The sequence below is a fragment of the Stegostoma tigrinum genome, chromosome 23, assembly GCF_030684315.1.
Source record: "Stegostoma tigrinum isolate sSteTig4 chromosome 23, sSteTig4.hap1, whole genome shotgun sequence".
Classification (NCBI taxonomy): domain Eukaryota; kingdom Metazoa; phylum Chordata; class Chondrichthyes; order Orectolobiformes; family Stegostomatidae; genus Stegostoma; species Stegostoma tigrinum.
The window spans coordinates 34,715,611-34,733,843 of NC_081376.1; the positions used below are offsets into that span (position 1 = coordinate 34,715,611).

General features: G+C 40.9%; 2 protein-coding genes across 5 annotated transcripts in view; one reads left to right on the top strand and one right to left on the bottom strand.

The window, feature by feature from the left end:
* usp42 (ubiquitin specific peptidase 42) overlaps positions 1-1,490 on the bottom strand; it is a 95,814-nt gene extending 94,324 nt beyond the window's left edge. Inside the window, exons 1-2 of the mRNA XM_048552055.2 lie at positions 654-1,490; positions 105-353 (exon numbers count right to left, since the gene is read on the bottom strand). The gene's annotated coding sequence lies outside the window, so the exon portion shown is untranslated. The remainder of the gene's footprint in view (positions 1-104; positions 354-653) is intronic.
* Positions 1-18,233, top strand: part of eif2ak1 (eukaryotic translation initiation factor 2-alpha kinase 1) — a 46,503-nt gene that overhangs the window by 5,266 nt on the left and 23,004 nt on the right. For 2 of the 4 annotated variants that reach the window (XM_048552062.2, XM_048552061.2), the window contains 9 exons: positions 1,508-1,704; positions 3,375-3,542; positions 5,104-5,240; positions 6,644-6,687; positions 7,122-7,221; positions 7,942-8,022; positions 8,954-9,053; positions 9,160-9,223; positions 16,328-16,802. In XM_048552062.2, coding sequence (XP_048408019.2) covers positions 1,560-1,704; positions 3,375-3,542; positions 5,104-5,240; positions 6,644-6,687; positions 7,122-7,221; positions 7,942-8,022; positions 8,954-9,053; positions 9,160-9,223; positions 16,328-16,802 — 1,314 coding nt within the window. In that variant the 5' untranslated portion in view covers positions 1,508-1,559. Of the gene's footprint in view, positions 1-1,507; positions 1,705-1,926; positions 2,048-3,374; positions 3,553-5,103; positions 5,241-6,643; positions 6,688-7,121; positions 7,222-7,941; positions 8,023-8,953; positions 9,054-9,159; positions 9,224-16,327; positions 16,803-18,233 lie in introns of those variants that run through there. The other 2 variants (XM_059654063.1, XM_048552063.2) reach the window with 2 other exon arrangements.

Sequence of the window (18,233 nt, forward strand, 5' to 3'; positions counted from 1 at the left end):
ATCTGTCTCACACCATTAATGTAATTTTATCCATTCATTATAAATATAGAGTCAAGCTAACAATGATGCCATGATTGAATAGTATAGCAATTCCCGTTCCTCACCTTGGCCACAAATTTGGTCATCTGGTCAGAGGTGCCCTTGGGTTGCTTCACAGCGTACAAGTCTGGCTCAGACTCTTCTCCTACATTACAGCAGTCAACCAAGTCTTTATCACTTGATGTAGCGATCTCAAATGGCTGTATCCAAACAAATGGGAATAAATACCCAACATCACTCAGTTGGAGCATGTGGAAATGTTTGTGCAAAATAACACCTTTGATCACAGGTCCATCCATAATGTCCAAAAGGCTCTGTGGGAAAAGGAGATTATGGATCCTTAAGGACTGAAACACTCTGCAAGCATTCACTCTACAAGTTACACAAAGATTAGACAGACAAAGTAGACCAGTGACCTCCGTCATCCATTCTTTCAAAAAAAGCCAGCATAAATTGGTTCCTTATATGTCGTCTTGTCCCTAGACTGTAACACCTATGCTGTCACTTTGCTGATAAGCCAAATCATCTACAGCTGGAAGCATAGGAGATGTAATGATTCAGAAGGAATTCCTTCTGACAGGAGTCAATGTTGGACTTATCAATATCTCACTCACCTTGACACGGGTGCTGTCTGATGTTAAGACTCGAATGCAGAAGTGGGGATGCAGCAAAGCACATTCTGTCAACTGTGACCACAGAGAGGCATCTCAAACTGTGAAATATCTCATTGAATTATTTGCGACCACAGCCATGCAGTCCTGAAAGTCTTCACTTCTCGAGCTGGAGTCTGTATGGAAGTGATGAGAGAAGGTGTATTGTCACAAAACGAAAATGCTACTTTAACCTTGGGTGTTGGTAGTACTGGAGAATGGTTCTGGAATTTATGTACCAGGGCAAACCAAATTTGTCGGTATGAGTTGATTTGTCTTCTCTGGGGAGTGGGACTCTGAAGTTTCTGCAGAACTCTGAAATATGAAGCTGAAGCTTGACATCAGATGTGTTAGAACACACATTTGGAGTTGGTGGGAGGTAGGGATATTACAAGAGCTTTTAGTGGGATATTCTCAGGCCTCATTCACTGATGGGTTGCTTATGTCAGGTAGAACTGAGTGGAAGGGTATTACATGGCCTAAACACATCTGTTACACTGCATTGTAGCATTTAAAGAATTTCGATAAGCATTATACCCCTCTACAATATCGGAAAATGTTAAAGATCTGCAATACTATTTTTTGAGTAACAGCAGCGCTGCTCCTCTCAGTATCTTAGCCATTTCCTACATTTAAGGAGTACATAAATGGCTGTGAAGCGTTTTTAGACACCCTGAAGATGAGGTGCTACATGAAGGCAACTTTTTGTGAATCTCTGAAAGGCTACATGTTTGTTTTCTCTGCCTCTGTTTGTTACTTTAGCCTTTACACCATTTGAGCTGTGACCTTATCTCAGCTAAGTATTCCTCCCTTTCTAGTTTGTACTTCCGGGGCTGGCTGTGTGTGACATTATCCGCTGAGAATGGCCTGATGCAGAGCGGTGCGAGTGTAACTCGATATACCCGGGACATGGACTCAGGCATCTCCACGCCGCGGGACTCCAGTGGCGACTTGCGGCGACCTCGGGCCAAGTTAGCGTTCAGCTTCCCGCTGGAAGTTCCAGCCGCTTTCGATGGTAAGTATCGGCTACCGGCTTTAATGCAACTTGTGAGCAGATGCTGGGACCGGGGCTCCAAACCGACCTCGGCTGGCCCCGTGCGCGAATGCCGCAGTACACAGAATGACTGCACGCAGCAGGAATCATTCAGCCCATCGGGGTGTGCTAGCTCCTTGGGCCAACCAGTATAACACACCGATTTCGCCTCAACTGAGGTGTTGTCATTCAGCCTTGAAAGAGCACTTTAAGGAGGACGAGACAGCCATCGAGAGGGTGCTGAGAAGACTTCGAGAATGGTACCAGGGATGAGAAACTTCAGTTACATAGATTGATTGGAGGACTTAAATGAAAACACGCGCAGGTACAGAGTAGGGCAGTGGGACTAGCGAAAGTATTGTCGAGAACTGGCAATTAACTGAATGGCTAATTCGAACTGAGAAAATGGGAACTACAGATGCTGGAGAATCCAAGATAATAAAGTGTGAGGCTGGATGAACACAGCAGGCCAAGCAGCATCTCAGGAGCACAAAAGCTGACGTTTCGGGCCTAGACCCTTCATCAGAAAAGGCGGATGGAGAGAGGGTTCTGAAATAAATAGAGAGGGGGAGGGTGGACTGAAGATGGACAGAGGAGAAGATAGGTGGGGAGGTAGGGAGGGGATAAGTTAAGGAGGCAGGATGAGGTTGGTAGGTGGGAGGAGGGGATAGGTGAGAGGAAGTACAGGTTAGGTAGGTGGGGACGAGCTGGGCTGGTTTTGGGATGCAGTGCGGGAGGGGGTGATTTTGAAGCTTGTGAAGTCCACATTGATACCATGGGCTGCAGGGTTCCCAAGCGGAATATGAGTTGCTGTTTCTGCAACCGTCGGGTGGCATCATTGTGGCACTGCAGAAGGCCCAGGATGGACATGTCGTCTAAGGAATGGGAGGGGGATTTTGAACCAATTGTGTGTTTCAATATTGCTCTCTTTTCACCCCACCCGCCTTTACCTCCCAAATATTTCCTGCTCAGCTATGTATTCAATTCCTCTTTTGAAACTTATCCCAAATTTGATTTTTTTAAAAAAAACCCATCTCTCTTATAATGCTTCTTTAACTACCAGAATCGGAACTCTGGTTTTGGTCTCTCTTGCTGCTGAAATTCAAATGCGTTTTTAATGCCCTCCTCACTTTGTCCCGCCTCCTTCAAAGATTTGGGACATGCTTTGGGGTTCTGTGTTCCTGTACCCCTCTTGAAAATTGTACCATTCATAACACTAAGTTATTTAGAACAAAAACTTGCATTTCTGTTGTGTCTTTTGTGACCTCATGGTATCTCAAACTACTTCACAACCCACATGAATACACGAGATAACAAGGTGTGGAGCTGGATGAACACAGCAGGCCAAGCAGTATCTTAGCAGCAGGAAAGCTGACATTTCGGGCCTAGACCTAGCTCCTAAGCTGCTGCTTGGCCTGCTGTGTTCAACCAGTTCCACACCTTGTTAGCTCGGATTCTCCAGCATCTGCAGTTCCTACTATCTCTGATACAATTTTAACCCCAAATGAATACATGTTACTTTTGAAGTGTAGCCACTATTGTAACATCAGGAGTCATGATAGCTGATTGCCATGTTGTGTATTTAGATAACTTTAAAATCACTTTTAAAATACTATTATAATTAATTTTTTTTCTCTGTCCTTCAATCGCAGAAACCGATTTGATGCAGCAGCGTAGCTTAGTGGATTGTAACCAAGCCAAAACGAAGTTGATGGATTTCACGGTTGCCATTCCCAATCAGCTATTGTTGGTCTCGCTCCTGGAACATCTCTGCTTCGTTTATGAGAAAAATCCTCAGCGTTCAATGAGCCTGTTTAAATGTAAGACACAGTGAGTATGGTACTGTTGAGTAATCTGGCTAAAAGACTGGATTTCAGTGGACAGGATGACTTCTGAGTTGAGAAGAAAGCAGAGTGGAGGAAGATGTTTTTTTAGAGCCAATGAATTGCAGATCAAAGAGAAAATTAAGGAAACCAAGCTCCCACAGCATTGACAATCACAGGGTGGTGAAGTAATATAGTCAAGATAAAGAGAAGGATTAACGTAATGTTACAAAAACTATATCCTGGGGACTTGATAAATTAATCAATGGCTACACAAGAATATGAAGAATAGGGAAAGGAGATGACAACATGGCCTGTTGATCCTGCTCTGCCTTCAGTATGATCCTGATGCATTTTGGGCTTGTGCTGTAACTCCATTTTCCTGCCTGTTTCCATATTCCTTGAGACTGAAATCTGTCAATTCCAGCCTTAAATGTATTCAACTTTGGAGTCTCCACAACCTCCTGGGCTAGAGAATCCCAAAAATTGAAAACCCTACGAGTGCAGAGGTTGCTCCTCACCTTAGTCCTAAATGATTTGTCCCTTCACGGGGAGACTCTGCATGTTGGATTCCCTCACCAGTGGAAAAATTCTGTCAATATCTGTCCAATTAAACTTGTTCAAAATATGGCATGTTTTGATGAGATTACTTCTCTCTTTACTGAACACCGGACAATACAGATCTAAAGTGCTCAGCCTGTCATCGTAAGGGCAGCCCCTTATCCCAGTGACTAATTGGTGAATCTTTGCTGCACTGCTTCCAATGGAGGTATATATTTTTCTTAAATATGGAGACTAAAACAGCGTACAGCACTCCAAGTACTTTAAATCATTGTGGCCTTGACAATCCTCGGATATCTCTGAACTCCAGTTCTGCTGTTGATTTCTTGGGTAAATAGCCTATTTAGGTGTACTGAAATTCCAGTTTTAGAGAAATGAAGTGTTTTGTTTCAGAAAAAAAAACATTGACATTGATCGCGATTGTCGAAAACTTTACTTCCTCACTTATCTATCTTCCAAATCCCATTTGTCCATCACTCTTGTGCTTGCTGATTTACATATTCTCTCAGTATAGAAATGCCTTTATTTTGAAATGTTCACTTTTGTGTAAAATTACGCCATAGTTTTGCTTCTTCAGATCTCTGTAAACTTATCCAACCACGTGTATCACCCATGCCTCGGTTGGTAACATGCTGTTGCCGCTGAGTCACAAGATTATTCGTTGACCTCCTATACCAGGGGACACTCTCATTTCTCCACTGACGGAATGTTACAGTGTCAGAAATACTATCTTTTGGAAGAGATGTTAAATAGAGTTTTTATCTACCCTCTCACATCTCCGTAAAAGATTCAATGGCATGTATTGGAGAAGATCATGGGAGTTAAACTTGGTATCTAGGCTGATACTTATAGCTCAGTTCCTGTTTGTGGGATCTTGTTTTCCGTACATTACCATAATTATAGACCTTCAAAAGTACACCAATGGCTATAAACACTCTTATAATCTCCTGAAGTCATGAAAGGCCCTTTATAATTTAAATCTGTCCTTCTTTTTCAGTGCTGTGCCATAAACTAGCCGGAATGCACTTGATTTCACCAATCACCTTCAGTGATGAGTTTAGCACAGTTAGGCTGCAGCACAATCAGGCTTTTACAAACTTGCTACAAGCAGTGAGCAACGGCATGTATCGACAGGTGAGTGCAATGCCAGCTGATGTTAGTCAGTTCTACTTTGAGTCTCATGAAGTCTTTGAAAGTTAACACCTTGCATTTTCAAAGCACCTGTTCATAGCCACAGAACTCCAGAAGCATTTTATGTGCTGTGAGGTACTTTTGGAATTGTTGTCACTGTCTTCATAGAATTGTAGAATCCCTACTGTGGAAGCAGGTCAGTTGGCCCATCGACTCCATACTGACTGCGCCCCCCCCCCCAAAAAAAACATTCCACCCAGATAAACCCATTACCCTGCATTTCCCAGTGATAATCCACCTAGCCTGCACATCTGTGGACACTATGGGCATTTTAGCCTAGCCAATCCACCTAACTTGCACATCTTTGAACTTAATGCAAGTAACATAGTCAATTTGCAGACTTTAAACTCCCACAAACAACAGTGATAACAACCAGAAAAAAATGTCTTAGTTATCATTGAAGGATCAATATTAACCCAGGATACAATAGATAACACCCTTGCGCAAAGTAGTGCAGTGAAAACAGTTATGTCCACCTGACCTGAACCCTGAACATGGCTTTGGTTTATGTTACCTAAACATGGCATCTCTGCCAGTGCAGCGCTCCCTCAATCCCTCAATATGGTACTGAGAGTGACAGCCTAATTTATGTAGTTAAGCCTTGAGTGAGATCTGAACCTGTAACCCTATATCAGATTATCTGGTCATTATTCTTGTTGTACTCAAATTGGCTACACCAATTGCTTGTGACAAAGGTTCAGAAACTGGTTTGAAACTATTTGTAGCTGGTTCAGAGCACGTTTTGGATTGAAAATTCCTGTGTCCAAATTGCTGAGTACAACACTTGAGTACCAGTTGCATTTCCCATTCGAGTAGAAAGCTGGCCTGCAGAAATCTCCTGGATTCATTCTCCCTTAGCACTATACAGAGCAGTCATATAACTTGTTCAGTCTAAAAATTATTAATCTTATGTTTAATTGAGATGCACGCTTCCTTTTGCACAGAAATTGTGTTGAGCCACAATCGGGGATTATGGACCTGGTTGTCTGCTGCTGTTCCTGCCTGGAAATCTATTGGAGACAGGTTTATTTGAGGCATTTAAGAGGACATTGGAGGAGATTTTGGATAGAAATGGTGTGCAGGGATATGGGGAAAAGATGATAGCTTGGGCACAGGTTCTATTACCTCATGCCAGTGACCTCTTTCTGGGCTGGAACAAATCTGTGATTCTGTTAATTATCTGTTGTCATGACAGTTTGGAGAGTGATACAGTGGGAAATTGGGGAAATCACAGCTAAGAAATGATCTGGAACTCTCTCGCTGGTGTTGATGTTACACACTTGTTGAGAGTTGGGCTTTTAGTAAACAATAACTATTACAAATTTACATTGTGTTCCTGATTTTAGGGACAAGCTATCAATGGAGACACATCTACCCACCTCTCCTACAGGTATGAGCTGATCGTAGTGACTCTTGTATTGCAGTGGTTATGTTTTTGGAATAATAAGCCAGAGATCAGAACTGATTGTATTAAATTTTGTTTTTACTTCAGGGGAATAAAATATAAGTGTAAGTGAAAGATACAATGAAGTTATTGGTTGTGGTTTAAAAGTCCAGTTGGTTCACTAACATCCTAGTGGGGAAGAAAACCTGCAATCCTTACATAGTCTGGGCACATTTGTGCCTCCACTCCAACAGCACTGTGGTGAAGTTTTGATTGTTATTCATTTGGTAGTATTGAAGCTTTCTTCTGTAAAAGTTGGCTATACTACATTCTATACATGATTCTGTTTTTTTTCCTTTCCTTAAAATGTGGTTGATCAATTTTACTGTAGTCTGATCATTTAGAATGTTGTTAATTGAAATAATTTGATCTGCATCCAGAACAAAGGAAGCCCTGTTCCAGGGACAGACATCTCGCTACATGAATGAGTTTGAAGAGATTGAAAGACTGGGAAAAGGTAGTTACGGAAAAGTGTATAAGGTGTGTGGTAAAATCTTTTATTTTGATTTCCATCTTATAATTCTGGTCTAAATAAATTAAATTTAAATTTTTGAATCAGAGGTAGTAACGCACGGAGCTGGAGAAACAGCAAGTGACATACGACCCCCTCGTTTGTGCTACCTTTCCCCTCACAGGCATTTTAAGACTCAGATATAGTGACATGAGCCTGAAGATACGGAGCGTCCCCTGAATGGCACTCTCTTCTCTGTAGCAGAATACACGGAACGGGATGGGGTGGGGGTGGGGGGGGGGGTGGGGGGGGGGTAGGAAGAATGTTAACACCTTATACATCAAAACAGAAGTAAGGTTAATCCCTCAAATCTGTTCTGTTGTTTAATTAGATCATAGGTTATCTATGTCTTAATTCCATTTACTTGCCTTGGTTCCATAACTCGTAACCACCTTTTTCCAACAAAATATTATTTGTCTCAGTTTTGACATTTCAATTGACCCTCCAGCCTCAACATTTTTTGGGGGAAAAGAATTCCAGATTTCTGTAACCCTTTTCATAAAGAAGAATTTCTTGAACCTTGTTCCTGAGCAGTCTACGTCCAATTTTAAGGCACTGCCAGTCAAATAATTGTTTTATTTGTCTTTTGATGGCTTATTATCTCTATAATGAAAACATAAACGTGAGTAGCATGCATTAAATTTCTTCAATTGGAAATTCTACCCTTTATTTCTCTCTATTTATTCCAGGTCAGAAATAAATTAGATCGACAGCTTTATGCCATAAAGAAGATTGTTATGAAGAAGATTACAAGATATGACTGTATGAAGGTATTCAGTTGAAGGGAATGGTGCTAATATTTGCATAACAAATTGCCACGTGTATTTTTGAGTTTGAAGCCAATTTGTTGACAATTGTAGAACTCCGAACCTCTGTAATCTCATTCCCTTGAGATTCTTCACTCTTCCACTTGTGGCTCATTGCACATCAACAGTTTTTATTGCTGCACCCTTGGCTGTTGTGCCTTCAGTCTGGAATTTCCTCCCAAGCATTTCCTTTTGTCTGTAACAATTAGCCAATTCCTGTACTGTATACAAGTTTTGTTAATGGAGGAGATGACTTCAGTCATGGTCACAGTCCTGGGTCATATGGAATCACTATGCGTACCAACCTTCGTTAAGGACAGCCAAGGAAAGTGGTGGTAACCTCATTGTGAACCTGCAGTGGGTATGAGACTGACTTTTTGTCCCCATGGAACTGTAACTGTGACAGTAGGGCTTTGGTCATAGGGATACAATCTGTTCAGTACCATTAGACTTCTACAATTCAGTTGGCAAGGCGATGGCCTACTGTTATTATCGCTGGATTGTGAATCCAGAGACCCAGATAACATTTGAATCCTGCCACAGCAGATGGTGAAATTTGAATTCAATTAATATCTGGAATTAAGAATCTAACAATGACTATGAATCCATTGCCGATTGTTGGCGAAGACCCATCTGGGTTACTAAGGTCCTTTAGGGAAGGAAACTGCCATCCTTTCTTGGTCTGGCTATATGTGACTCCAGACCCACAGCAATGTGATAGACTCTTAACTGCCCTCTGGGCAATTATGGATGGGCAGTAAACGTTGGCACAGTCAGTGACATCCTCATCCCATGAATGAATCAAATAAATAAAAAGGAAGAGTTAATTCTTAGTCAGTCGTTTGTGAGAATTCTAGGTTTGAAGTCATAACTGAAATTTTGTTTTAATTTTTAGGTGCTCAGAGAGGTTAAAGTTTTGGCTGGCCTACAGCATCCACACATTGTTGGCTATCACACTGCTTGGATGGAGCATATACAGCCGCCACCACTGAAAAGTATTGTTAAACTGTATCTCTACAAAAGCCATATGAATATAAAAATATGCCATCTTCCACTGACACATCTTAACCAATACACTTTACCTTTGTTCATGTCATTTAGGTAACCAAATACCTGTCAGCAATTTATGCGCATTAAAAGGTCCCTCTGGTCAAGAAGATTGCAGGTACATTTATTTTACATAGAACATAGAACATTACAGCACAGTACAGGCCCTTCAGCCCGCAATGTTGTGCCGACCTGTCATACCGATCTGAAGCCCATCTAACCTACACTATTCCATGTACGTCCATATGCTTATCCAATGATGACTTAAATGTACCTAAAGTTGGCGAATCTACAACCGTTGCAGGCAAAGCGTTCCATTCCCATACTACTCTCTGAGTGAAGAAACTACCTCTGACATCTGTCCTATATCTTTCACCCCTCAATTTAAAGCTATGCCCCCTTGTGCTCACCGTCACCATCCTAGGAAAAAGGCTCTCCCTATCCACCCTATCTAACCCTCTGATTATTTTCTATGTTTCAATGAAGTCACCTCTCAACCTTCTCTCTAATGAAAACAGCCTCAAGTCCCTCAGCCTTTCCTCGTAAGACCTTCCCTCCATACCAGGCAACATCCTAGTAAATCTCCTCTGCACCCTTTCCAAAGCTTCCACATCCTTCTTATAATGCGCTGACCAGAACTGTACACAATACTCCAAGTGCGGCCGCACCAGAGTTTTTAGTACAGCTGCAGCATAACCTCTTGGTTCCGGAACTCGATCCCTCTCTTATTAAGAGCTAAAACACTGTATGCCTTCTTAACAGCCCTGTCAACCTGGGTGGCAACTTTCAATGATCTGTGTACATGGACACTGAGATCTCTCTGCTTTAATTTTCTTAAATTAGTTGGAAAAAAAAGCCAAAAGTTGGGAAGAAATACTACATGGAGAAATTGGAGAAATAAGGATTGCTGTCCTTAGAGCAGAAAAGGTTGAGGGAAGTTGAACATAGGTCTTCTCAATTACGAGGAGCTTTTTGATAGTTTCTCCTTATTCAAACCATTTTCACTGTAAGGAGGGTCATTAACCAAAGAACACAAATCGAGGATAATTAGCAAAAAACTAGGGTGAAGATGACTTTATCTTCCACATTGTTAATGATCTGGAATTTGCTGTCTAAAAGGGAAGTAACAATTTTTAAAAGAGAGTACGTTAAATACTCGGAAAGAAGAAACAGTAAAAATGCAGGCCATCGGAAAGAGTGGAGGTGTGGGAGTAATTGGATGGCTCTTTCAAAAACTGGATAGGCACAATGGGCTAAATAGTTCACTTTGCAATTGCATGATTAAGAAAACAGAATGAATTAAACAATTGTTACAACAGAGAAGGTGGCCAAATTTGGCTTGTCATATCTGTCCTAGCTCTGAGGGAACAGTTCATGTTATGCCACTTCCTTGCCTTTTCCTTTTAGCCATGTAAAGTTTTCCATTTCAGATAATAATCCAATTCCCTATTTTTTTTGGAAGTCTCAGTTGGCTTTGCTGTCATCTACCATTGGGCAATGCATTCCAGATCCAAAGTGCTTGCTATGTCAAGAGGTTTTTCTTCATGTCACCATTGCTTCTTTTGCCAGTTATCTTAATTCTTTGCCCTCTGGTTCTCAACCCATCCACCAACATCCCCAAAATTTCTCCCTATCTACTCTCTCCAGATCCCCCATGACTTTCAGTACTTCCATCAAATCTCTTCTTAACCTTCTCTTCTCCAAAGAGGAAAGTCTCAACTTCTCTAATCTTTTTCACCTGATTGAACAATTGTTTTCCCTGAAACAGTTCCTATAATATTTTTCTGTACCTTCTCTAATGCCCTCCTTCATTTCCTAAAGTGTGTCCAAGATTGGATGCAATACTTCAGTTGAGGCTGATCCAGTGTTTTAAAAGGTTTAACACTACCTTTTTGGTTTTGCAGTCTGTGCTGTGGATGCTGAATGCTTTATCAACTGTGTTTTCAGCTTGGCCTGCCACTTCCAATGATTTAAGAACCTAGTTTCTTTGTTCTTGCACCCCATTTAGAATGCACCCTTTATTTTGTATTGTCTTTGCATTATTCGGACCAACTTGAAGCCCTTCACACTTCCCTGCACTAAATGTCATCTGCCTCTTGTTGCCCCATTCTACCAATACCTCATGGTTCACAACACTTCAGTTTTATATCATTGTAAGTTTTGAAATTGTGTCCTATGAACAGTATTCTATCCAGTGACTACATGGTGGTAGAAAATTAACCACAGTTTCTGTTTGTGGTCAGTTTTTGCAGATGAATAGATGGTATTGAGAACAGAATCAGAGTTGGCTACAATTCCTTTTGAATGAAACATTAAACTGAGGCATTGTTTGGTATCCCAGTTTGGCATAAAAGGTCCTGTGGCCCTATTTTGAATAAGAACGGAGGATTTCCCCCCGATGCTCTGGCCAACGTTTCAAAAAAATTTGATAACTATCATTGCTATTTTTTAGACTAAATGGGTTGTGTTACTTACATTATAAAAAATGACTACATTAAAAAATGTATTTATTTGGCTTTGAAGTGCTTTAGAGATTTGAAGGTCATGCAGGGTGCTATAGAAATACATGTATTATTTTCTCCTTTCTCAGTTGAATATCAAAGAAGTGTTAAAAACACTTAATAATAGTGTTGCGTTAAAAGTATCTTGCATTTATATTGCACCAATATCTTAGGGAGATTTTCTCATTCTATTAAGGGAGACTTTGTACTGATAGACAAGGCGAGTGGAGGAATTCTAAGTAGCCGTGTCTATGTAAGGATTGATGGGGTAGGTTCTGAATGTGAGGAGAGCACGTCAATTAGAAAAGAAAGACAAGAGAGTCAGAGTATTTAGTAACGCTGAAAAACTAAACTGCACTTATTTTAATGCAAGATATCTTACAGATAAGGCTAATGAACTCAGGGCATGTTTAAGAACATGGGATCAGGACATTATAGAGACGGGCAAGACTGGCAGCTCAATGTTCCCAGTTTTAAATGCTACAAGAAGGATAGAAAAGGGGGCAAAAAAAGCCCGGGTGGGAGGATGGTGGGGGCTGACATTTTTGATTAAGGAACATGTAGGGATGTCTCGGATATATGTAAGCATAATAAGATTGTAATAATGGGGGATTTTAATTTTCAAACATCGACTGGAGCTACCATAGTGTTAAAGGTTTGGATGGTGAAGAATTTGTCAAATGTACTCCAAACAAATTTTCTTTATCAGTATGTGAATGCTCCTACTAGAAAAGGAGCAAAACTAGAGCTTCTTTTGGGCAGTTAGTGAAAGTCACGGAATACTTTGGGTCCAGCGATCTTAATTCTATTGGATTCAAAATGGTTATGGAAAAGGATAAGCCTTCCATAAAAGTTAGAGTTTTTAATTGGAATAAGGCAGATTTTAATAGGATGAGACAAGAACTTTCAAGAGTTGATCGCAGTAGACTGTTCACAGGTAATAGGACATCTAACAAGTGGGAGATGTTCTAGAGTGTGATTATGAGAGTTCAGAAACATTTTCTTCCTGTTAGAGTGAAGAGTAAGGCTGGTAAGATTAAGGAACAATGGATGAATAAAGATTTAGAAGTTCTAGTCAAGAGTAAAAGAGAATCTTTTTTAAAAAATATAAACAACTTGGTTCAATTGAATCTCTTAATCAATATAAAGAGTGAAGCGGCGTTCTTAAGCGAGAAATCAGGAAGGCAAAGAGGGATATGAGATACGATTGGGAGATAAGGGTAAGGATAATCCAAAGAGATTCTACAAATACATTAAAAGTAACTAGAGAGAGGGTAGGGCGTCTTAAAAATCAAGGAGGCTGTCTTTGTGTTGATACCAGGAGATGGGATACTAAATGAATATTTCACATCAGCTTTTACTGTAGAGAAAGAAACAGAGTCTAGAGAATGCAGGGAAATAAACTTTGATGTTTTAAAAACAATTCACATTACAGAAGTAGTAGTTTGGGAGATCTTAAAGAATGTAAAGGTGGATAAAACACGGGACCTCAACTAATGTATCCCAGAACATTATGGGAAGTAAAGAAGTATTTGCATCATCTATAATTACTAGTAAGGTACCTGATGACCAGAGGGTGGCTAATGTGGTACCTTTGTTTAAGAAAGATCGTAAGGAGAAACTGGGGAACTATTGACCGTGAACCTGACTTCAGTTGTGGGTAAATTGTTGGATGTGATCATAAAAGATAGGATTTATGGACATTGAGAGGCAGAAATTGATTAGGGATAATCTGCATGGTTTAGCGCAAGGAAAATCATGTCTCACAAACTTAATAGAGTTTTTATGAAAGTTACCAAAAAGATTGATGATGGTAGAGCAGTAGATGTTGTTTATTTGAATTTTAGTAAAGCCTTTGACAAGGTTCCACTTCGTAGACTAATTAGTAAAGTTAAGTCTGAAGGGATTCAGGATGAGCTTGCCAATTGGATACAAATTTGGCTTAAAGATAGGAGTCGGAGTAATAGTAGATGGTTGTTTTTCAGACTGGAGGTCTGTAACCAGCAGTGTTCCACAGGGGTTAGTTCTGGGTCCTGTTTTGTTTTTCATTTGGATGAGAATATAGAAAGCATGGTTAGTAAGTTTATGGATGACACCAAAATTGATGGCATTGTAGACAGTAAAGAAGATTTTCTAAGATTACAAAGGGATCTTTATGAAAAAGGTCAATGGGCTGAAGAAAGGCAGATGGAATTCAATCTGGCTAAATACGAGGTATTGCTTTTGGTACAACAAACCAGGGTGGAGCTTATATCATTAATGGTTGGGCCTTGGGTAGTGTTACACAACAGAGGGACCTAGAGGTGCAGATACATAATTCTTTGAAGTTTGCGTTACGTATAGACAGTATGGTTAATAAGGCATTTGGCACGCTTGACTTCATTGCTCAGTCCTTTTGAGTATAGGAGTTGGGATGTTATGTTGAAGTTGTACAGGACATTGGTGAGGCCTCTCGTGTGAAACTGTGCCCAGTTCTGGTCGCCCAGTTATAGTTAGAAAATTATCAGGCTGGAGAGAGTTCAGAAGAGATTTCCCAGGATGTTGCTGGGTATGGAAGGTTTGAGTTATAAAGAAAGGCTGGATAGTCTAGGATGTTTTTCACTGGGGCGTAGGAGGTTGAGAGGTGACCTGAGAGAAGTTTATAAAATAATTCGAGGCTTAGATAGAGTTGATGGTAGGTGTCTTTTTTCTAAGATAGGGAATATCAAGATTTTTAAGATGAGAGGAAAAAGATTTTAAAAAGACATGAGGCAAATTTTTTTTACACAGTGGGTGGTTCTCATGTGGAATGAATTTCCTGATGAAGTGGTGGATGAAGGTACAATTACAACATTTAAAAGACATTTGGATGGATATTTGAATAGGAAAGGTTTGGAGGGATATGGTCCGGGAGCAGGTAGGTGGGATAGGTTTCGTTTGTATTATGTTCACATGGAGTGGTTGAACATAAGGGTCTGTTTTCGTACTGTATGACTCTGTTCACCTATCATAGCCTCAGGATGTTCCAAAACTCATTACATCAAATGGGTTTACCTGAACTCTGATTTCTTTTATGTGGGCAAACAAAAAATTAATCTGCACATCATAGTGAATGACCATATAAGATATGATTGGAGGAGGAATATTGGCCAAGAAAATTTGGGAATTCCTTGCTCATTCTCTAGATTAATGCTTTAAGATTTTGCTCAGCTATCTTTTTTGACAATATCTTTATTGAAAGACAGCCCTATTGTCAGTGCAGTACTCCATTATTTCTACACTGGGTATGTCAGCCTAGGTTATGCACTCAAATCCAGAGTATAAACTAAGATCACAGGAGAGCTGCTGGTATTTGCAGAATCAAATGTTAACGATAATCAAGGTCATTGTGGAAAAAAACCCACCTAGAGCGTGTTTCACAAATTCAAAATTCCATAGCACTTTACATCTAATAAGATACTTCTGAAGTGTAGTTGGTGTTAATGTAGAGAATTTGGCAGCTGATCTGTACACAGCAAGCCTCCACACCCAGCAATGTGGTAATGACCAGATAATCTGTTTTCATAGTGTTGGTTGAGAGATAATTACTGACCACAACATTCCGTTGAACTCATGTGCTTTTTCATGAACAGAGTCATAGTCATAGTCATACAGCATGAAAACAAACCCTTTGGTCCAACAGTCATACCAAACATAATCTCTAAATTAGTCCTACCTGCCTGTTTATGGCCTATATCCCCACCAAACCTTTCCTATTCATGTACTTATCCAAATGTCTTTTAAATGTGATAACTGTGCCCACATCTTCTGCTTCCCCAGGAAATTCATTCCATATGCGAACCACCGTCCATGTAAAAAATTTTTGCCCATAACTATTTTAAAACTCTCTCCTGTCATGCTAAAAATATGTCCCCTCGCCTTGAAATCCTTCATCCTAAGGAAAAAGCACCTACCATTAACCTCATCTATACCCCTCATGATTTTATAGTGCCAGGGAACTGTTATATGTCCATCTGGGAGGACAGGCAGGATCTTAATGTGTCATCTGAAAGCTAGCATCTCCGACAATGAAGTACTCCTTGAATGCTACACAGGTCTGTCAACCTAGATCTTGTGCTCAAGTCTCTGAAGTGAATCTTGAACCCACAAATGTCTCTCTCAGAGAAGACAGTGCTTTATAGCGCTCATGGTTCCTGCGACATCCCAAAGTTCTTTATAATCAGTGAAATAGTCTGAAGTATAAATGTTGTGGTAATGAAGGAAATATGAGAGGTAAGAAAACACTTTACAACAAGACAGCACAGAACAGGCCCTTCGGCCCTCATTGTTGCGCCGACATCCTTCCTCTCGCAAGGAGACCAAAATCGATGGCAGTATTCCAAAAGCAGCTGAATCAATGTCCTATATGGCTGCTAAGTGATCTCCCAACTCCAATCCTCAATGCACTGACCGATAAACGCGAGCACACCAAATGTCTCCTTCATATCCTTTCTACCGGTGGCTGTACTTTGATGGAACTACGAAACTGCACTCCAGCGTCTCTTTATTAAGCAACACTCCCCACAACCTTCAGTGTATATGTGCTGCCCTGATTTGCCTGATAACCCAAAGTTTCAGTCGAGAGGATTTATGGCCCAGATTCATTTTATTGCTCTAGGAAGCATTTTTATAATGTTTTTACCAGTCGTTTAGATTAGTTTGCTAATTCCACAACTTAAGTTTTCAAAATTGGATTTTTACAGAGACTCTTCCATCCAGAACATAGAAACCAGTTCCTCGAGTATCATTTTTGCAGAAACAAGTTCTGTTGCAGGAGAGCGAGGGCCTTTGTCAAGGAGCAAGCTGGTTGAGGAGGAGATGTGCACAAACACATCATGGGAAAGTGACAATCAAATTTTCTTCTATGGTGGGGACTGTGCAGCAAGCTGCGTAAATGCTGGCATACATCAGCCGCCAGCCTCACTCCCAAGAGTGAAAAATATCCAGGCGCACTCTTCACTCCTTTCTTCGAAATGTCCAAGCTTTGAAACACATATAGTAAAGAACAAATTGGATCCATTGTTTGAAGCAGTCGAAACTGAGACAGAAGACATTGACAGAGATAAGGAAAAAGTAACTGGTGCCATAGAGGAGATTTCAGGATCATCTTCCTATGCTAATGCTAATTCAAGTCTGGAGGATGGCTCATTATTCGCAGACATGCACAATGAGTCCAAGGTAAGGAAGCAGCATTCGTTAGGAAGATTTCCTGTCTGCTTATCCATTCTGATGCTCAAGAACCACTTTGCTGAAATTCAACATGAGGGATTGGTAGTGCTGGGGATAATTCCCCATAGTAGCTGAATCGGAGTGAGCAGGTGAATTACAGCACAGGCAGATACAGAGGAAAGTTTATTTTACATTGTCCCATCAAAAGTATCCAGGGTATGTACAGCACAAGGCTTGTTCTAACGTATAGACTAGCTAAAAGCAGAATACTGTGGATGCTGGAGCTCTGAACAGAAGGTTCTGGGCAAACTCAGTGAGTCTGTCAGTATCTATGGAGGGAGAAGCAGAGTTAATGTTTTGAGTCGAATATGACTCTCCGTCAGATCATTTGAGCTGAATGGTCTATTGTAATTGCTTACAATTGAAGAGGCTAATTCCCTTTTAATATTGAAAATTTTGGTAAAAGATTAAGAACCGGAGGTGCAGATTCAAAGTAATTTTCAAAAGATACAAATGTAACCTGAGTATGGACACGTTGAGCCAAATAGCCTTCTGCACTGTTACACTTCTGTGATATCTATTTGTGTAACCATCGAAAGTACAATCAGCAAAAGATGAGTTAACGTTACATAGATTTGAACTTCACTCCTCCTGTCCCTGAAACCATCTTGGATTTGGTGGAAAACATATTTATAATTGAGCATGTGTCTAAAGTGTGGCTTGAGGATGGAAATATAGGCTGATACTCCCAGTGAAGTACTGAGGGGATGCAGCAGTGTTGGAAGTGCTGTTTCTCAGATAAGACATTAAACTAAACATTATGAGATGTTAAGCCTTCCTTCTCTGATAGTTATGAATGACTCCATGGCACTGTTTTGAAAAACAGGAGAGCCTCCACCCACGCCCTCCACCTCCTCCAGAACTTCCAATTCCCCGGTACCTCATTTTCACCATGGACATCCAGTTCCTGTACACCTGCTTTCCCCATGCAGATGGCCTAACGGCCCTCCACTTCTTCCTGTCCCACAGGCCTGACCAGTCCCCTTCCACCAACACACTCATCTGCCTAGCCGTACTTGTCCTCACCCTCAACAACTTCTCTTTTGATTCCTCCCACTTCCTACAGACAAAGGGGGTGGCCATGGGTACCCACATGGGCACAAGCTATGCCTGCCTCCTTGTAGGTTACGTGGAACAATCCCACTTCCGCACCTACACTGGCCCCAAACCCCACCTCTTCCTCCGTTACATTGATGACTGTACTGGTACTGCCTCATGCTCCCACAAGAAGCTCGAACAGTTCATCCACTTCACCAACACCTTCCACCCCAACCTGAAGTTCACCTGGACCATTTCCAACACATCCCTCACCTTCCTGGACCCCTCAGTCTCCATCTCAGGCAACCACCTAGAAACATACCCATTTCAAGCCCACCGACT